The 5,166-nt window shown below is 46.5% G+C and overlaps 1 protein-coding gene across 1 annotated transcript; it reads right to left on the bottom strand.

Annotated features, from left to right (window-relative positions):
* Positions 1-4,098: 4,098 nt before the first annotated feature.
* LOC121588967 (transcription factor 21-like) lies at positions 4,099-4,896 on the bottom strand. The gene has a single exon (XM_041907454.1). It carries the CDS (start codon positions 4,838-4,840, stop codon positions 4,223-4,225), a length of 618 nt encoding a protein of 205 aa, XP_041763388.1. The 5' UTR covers positions 4,841-4,896; the 3' UTR covers positions 4,099-4,222.
* Between the last annotated feature and the right edge of the window lie 270 nt (positions 4,897-5,166).

The following is a 5,166-nucleotide window of genomic DNA, read 5'->3' as shown; positions in this document are numbered from 1 at the left end:
GATAACCGTCCGTTGCCAATTCCTCTTCAGAGTGGAGGTAAAGCGAATCACAACGGCAATAGCATGGAACGAGTTAAACGGTAATATTTTCTTCCTCATTGGATGAATGCATGCACGAGATTGATTGTGTGGAATGCAATGGATGTAATGGACGTTTGTTTTCCCTTGCACTCGATGGCAATGCCGCCTCTCGACTCGGGTGCAACGTTCGAGAGTGGACATAAGCCCGTACTCACCCTTCGATAGAGGGGTCGTTGGGTTGTTTGAGGCACTTCCACACTTTACCCATCCATGATACCGTTTGTCGGAAGGCATCCATACTCATCATGAAAATTTATATTCATAATGGTAAATTCTGAACCCGTTCCCTTTTGTGTATCCTTCGCCTCTCCGTACCCGTACATAGCGCACAATAAAAAAGTCAATTTGCAAATAAATAATGTTCATGTTTGCTCAAGAAGCAAACCCACCGGCCCAGCATCGGACAGTATTATGCAATGCTCGTAGATTACCTCCCTGTTCTTTCTTTTTTCATCTCGTTCACTCGATACGTAATCGCCCAGCGCTAATTGTTTCACCGGTTGGGCGCAACATAACCCCATTCTGACGCTACCCTGCACCAAGCCTCGAGTTCAAAAAGTCAAGTGAAACCAAATCTGTCTCACCGGGCCCCGCGATCGAGGACCGAAGCAAAGGGTGCAAACTTCAATGTCTGAACCAATTAATGCGTCCATCACGGACTGGTCCAGGCACTGGTGGTACGGGCACTGGCCCGGTGCTACCAACTGCGAAAAGTCAATACGCGCAGGCCGAATCGTCCCATTCAGCTCTCGTAACAATCGGACGCTCGGCAAAGTCCGCGTTCCCGGGAACCAAACAACCCGGGCCGTACGCGTAGTGTCCGCCTAGCAAATGTGTGTGTGTGTGTGTGTGTGTGTGTGTGTGTGTGTGTGTGTGTGTGTGTGTGTGTGTGTGTGTGCGAGTATGATTGTTTGCACTTGACAAATAGTGGAAAATTTCGCGGGATTTGTTTAACCAGGACGAGCGCACGGAATGTAGGTGGTCCGAGTTTTCGCGCACAATGCCGGAATGATTTTCCATTTACTCTGGCAAAGGAAGCCACAAAATCAGTTGGATGGGATTGGTAGTTGTAGAGAAAGGTAACATAAAGTTGGTTCATTAAACAGTCGCTTTTTCAGGGTTTTCTTATGTTAAGTTCTATTATAAGCTTTCATTGGTCAGGTTATTATTTCATATGGGTTATGGATAAAGCATTAACAATAATAAATGACAAGTACGTTTTATTAAACTCACTCAATCAACCTTCATGTGAAAAAAATGAGCCTCTTTGACTTCTGATATACATCAAAACTATCCAAACATTTCATCACATTCAGAATAAAATGTTCTACAAGCTGCAAAAGGACAAGGTCCTCCCTTTATGCTAAACTGTTCCACCATCCTCATGTATTTTTTCCACCGGACAAGCCACGCGACTGGCACACGCGTCGGTAACACAATACAATTAACATCGTCCGCCTTACAGGGAACGCAGCCATGCGTAAGGCTCTGTGAACACACTAGTGGCGATCGTGCACACAACACAACACAAACCATGCTAGTGAATATGCACTTTTTCCCTGTTTCTCCCGTTGTTTTCCATTCCATTTTTCCTGCTCCTTTTTTTCTAAGCGAGCCAGTGAGAGTCAGTTGGAAAGCCACAGCCACAGCTAACCGCACCAAAAGGTACGGCAGACACGCAGGATGCAAGGAAGCAAAGGGATCAAACCGATCGTGCCCTGTTGTGCGCAAAGGAAGGCGCACGGCTTACGTTGGCAAAGGAAGTGTGGGGCGGGGGGATTGAGACGCTTTTCTTTTCGCCGGTTTCTTTTGCCCCGAATCTGCTCCTTCTTTTACACACAGACAACAGCAACAGTCTGCGTAACACACATACAAACACACACACACACAAAGTTGTAGGAAAATTCATCACCCAAAGGATCTGAAGGGCAACATATGTTGCCATTTCGGATGTGGCAGGCAACACTACACGGACACCCCAAAAACCGATGAACAAGTGACGCCTTATGCTGTCGGTGGTTTCTTCCAGGTTGACGGTGGAAGGATCAAAGGGGAAGATGAGATGGAAAACGGAGGAGCAAACGGTTCCTGTTTCTTCCTTGCCTTCCTTTGATGGTCACTTCCGGACCGGAGTTCTATTGCGCTGCAAGCTTGGAGGGGAACAAAACTCCTCCAATTTCTTCAATACCACCCTCACCGCCCCACTCAAGATCCTTCCTCAAGCAACAACCTCACGCCGTAGGCACCCTCCAAACGATCGCTGCAAGCATTTCCAAGTAATCCTCACCGCCCCAAAAACCAAACCTGCACACGCTTCAGATGATGCCCATTTTGCGTGCCGGCAAATTATGGAACTAATTTTCGGTGATTTTGTTCGTTCGTTCGCTAAACCGCCGAGCACGCCAGGGCTCAAAAACGGAACGCGATCATGCTCCAAATTAAATGCCTGTCTCGTGCCTGCGTCCGATCACTACTACACGAAGCCCACCGCCTGGCCAACACGTGCCCACCGACAACCATTTGCCACAATGCCGACAAAAGCTGAGTTGAGCGTTGGTGTTCGTGTTTTTCCTTCCAATTTGATTGCTCCGTACTATCACTCGGGCGATAGGAATCCGACGAGATAGGCTCCCTGCGTCAAGCATCTGCGAACGGCGCTACGTCACATTAGTTCCAGTGTTGCCGTCTGTGTACCAGTTGGCAAATTTGTACGGCATGCTCCGAGTCTACCTGATGCTGCTAACGCTGGCTTGCTTATCTTATCCGAGCTCTCCTAGAACTTTGCTCGATTCGCTTCTCAAGAAGAGACGAGCCCGCCATCCTTTGTACCTTTTTTTTTTCGACGGAGGCATCTGTCGGGATCGGGAAAAGGGCCATACGTTACGTGATGTTTGTTTTGTTAAAATCTGCCCACAGACGTATCACACCCACGTGCTTGAAGCCGGGGATGGGTTGCCGTTTTTCCTTTCCTTTTGTGTGCATGTGACGTTCATGTACCGAAAACCCATCATTTTCGGCAGAATGAAGTATCGTTTTGGCACCTTGCGTGCTTCCGAGGACTTCAAGGATCTTGAAGGATGCCGTCCACGGTCGATGTTTTGCTATGTTACGGTTGTTACGGACAGTAGAGTTGGATGACGGAATAAGGATATTCTAGATAGAAGACGTCGGACGGTGACTGATAGAAAGTAGCAGTTCTATATTTTGTAGTATTTTTTTGTAATGTCTGCATAAGTTCATCTCATACGCCTCTCATATTCTCATGCCTCATGACGACAGTGTGGTTACTAGAGTCTGTAGAAGATTCAGCATTAATGATAAGACAAAAATACAATATTGCATCCTTGAGTCATCAATATTGCACATACTGAGCCATCCGGTATTCGATTAAAATAGGAATCGAACCTCATTCGATCTTTACAGCAATTGTTTTGTTTTCTATGTGTTCTACTTGTTTGTTCTCAGATTGAACTCCACTTTTAATCTAAACAATTCCTTCAACGAAACCCGATTCTTATTATAATTTGAATAAAAATATTGTTTGCTTCAACCCCTTTTTAGATATTATCTATCTAACGGTTGTAGAAGATATTTTTAGTACTCCGTAGGATAAATATACATTGAAATGTCGATTTTGATTAAATACATATAGTTACTGTACTAAATCCTACAATAATTTGCTGTGGTACTTAAAAGGCCGATCTCTTGGTACATTCATCAACTCGTACGACTTAACAACATGTCCGTCATGGGTTCAAGCCCCTAATGGATCGTGTCGCCATACATAGGACTGACTATCCTTCTATGGGAGAAAGAAGAAGACTTAAAAGACCAAATATAAAGGGCTAAAAGTCTACTTCTTCTTCTTCTTTTGGCTCAACAACAACAAAAATCTACGACTAAGTGATCAATTTTGAATAGTTTACGTTTCTTTCATAATAAACCCGATACAACCACAAAAAAGCATTATTTAGTTTCACATTTTCCATTAATGTATTTAACAATTAAACAGCTTCTCTCTATGTACATTCTCAGCCTTAACGCGAATCATAAATAAACATAAATAAATTAACTATTGCATCCTTCTGATAAGCAAAAACACACTCTGGAGCATCTGCCATCGTTCCAACTGCAAACGGCTCTAATCCAACAGTTCCGCCAGCGCACTGATGTAAGATTGAGCCATTTGTAGTGTTTCGTGCTTGGACAGCTGCCGATCATTTCCCAACGACGGCAGATACTGGCGCAATCGATCGAACGCCTCGTTCAGCCCCTTCATGCGCTTCCGTTCGCGTGCATTGGCCGCCAGACGACGCTTCTTCCGCACAACCGTCGGCACACCGCTGCCCCGCTTGGACTTGCTGCTCTTTGCCGGTGCCGCAACCGTCACAGGGATGTCACATTCCGAACCGGCACTACTGCTGCTACAACTACTGCCGCTGCTATCATCGGACGTTAGGCTCTGCAGAAGTTGCAGACTCTGCGGGTCGGCCAGTGCTAGCGGGCTTCCCTTGCCACTACTGCTGGTGTCAGTGCAGATGGAAAAGAGCTGTTGTTGCTGCAGGAAGCTGTCACTGTTTGTCACCGGCTCGAAAGACTCTGCACTGTTGCCGCTCGGTGTCGGGTAGCCACCGTAGCCATTGTAGTAACTGTCCAGTCTGTTTTGCTCGAACGACGATCCGGCACTCGCCAAACCAAACTGTTGACCGTAGTACGATGGAAAGCTGTGCTGGTAGCTGAACACGTCTGCCGCACTCATGGTGTAACGCTGGTTTCACTATCTACTTTTGCTTTGCTGCCGTGAAGAAGGACTGACGTTCAAGAACTGATCTGACTCGTCCGACCTAAGGTGCCTTTTTATACCGCTCCGAGTGCGAGGCTTCTCTCGTTCGTCGGGCTCTTCTTCGGGTTCGGATCCCGAGGCCCCGAGGTGCAAACGAAGCGAAACGCGATTGTAAGCTTTTTTTGTCTACTGTACGTGCTGCTGGTCCTTCTCGATGTTGCTTTACCGTGCTTCTTCCATCTTTCCATCCATCCAATCCATCCATGGGTTTTGTGCTCGCTTCCCACAACAAAACCCTCAAA

Source organism: Anopheles merus, chromosome 2R (assembly GCF_017562075.2).
Source record: "Anopheles merus strain MAF chromosome 2R, AmerM5.1, whole genome shotgun sequence".
NCBI classification, from domain to species: Eukaryota; Metazoa; Arthropoda; class Insecta; order Diptera; family Culicidae; genus Anopheles; species Anopheles merus.
The sequence above is the reverse complement of the archived record's forward strand: the minus strand, read 5'-3'. Positions and strand labels throughout refer to the sequence as shown.

Bases quoted from the DNA above. Each gene is read 5' to 3' on its own strand.
- LOC121588967 (XM_041907454.1), bottom strand. From the start codon at position 4,840: ATGAGTGCGGCAGACGTGTTCAGCTACCAGCACAGCTTTCCATCGTAC.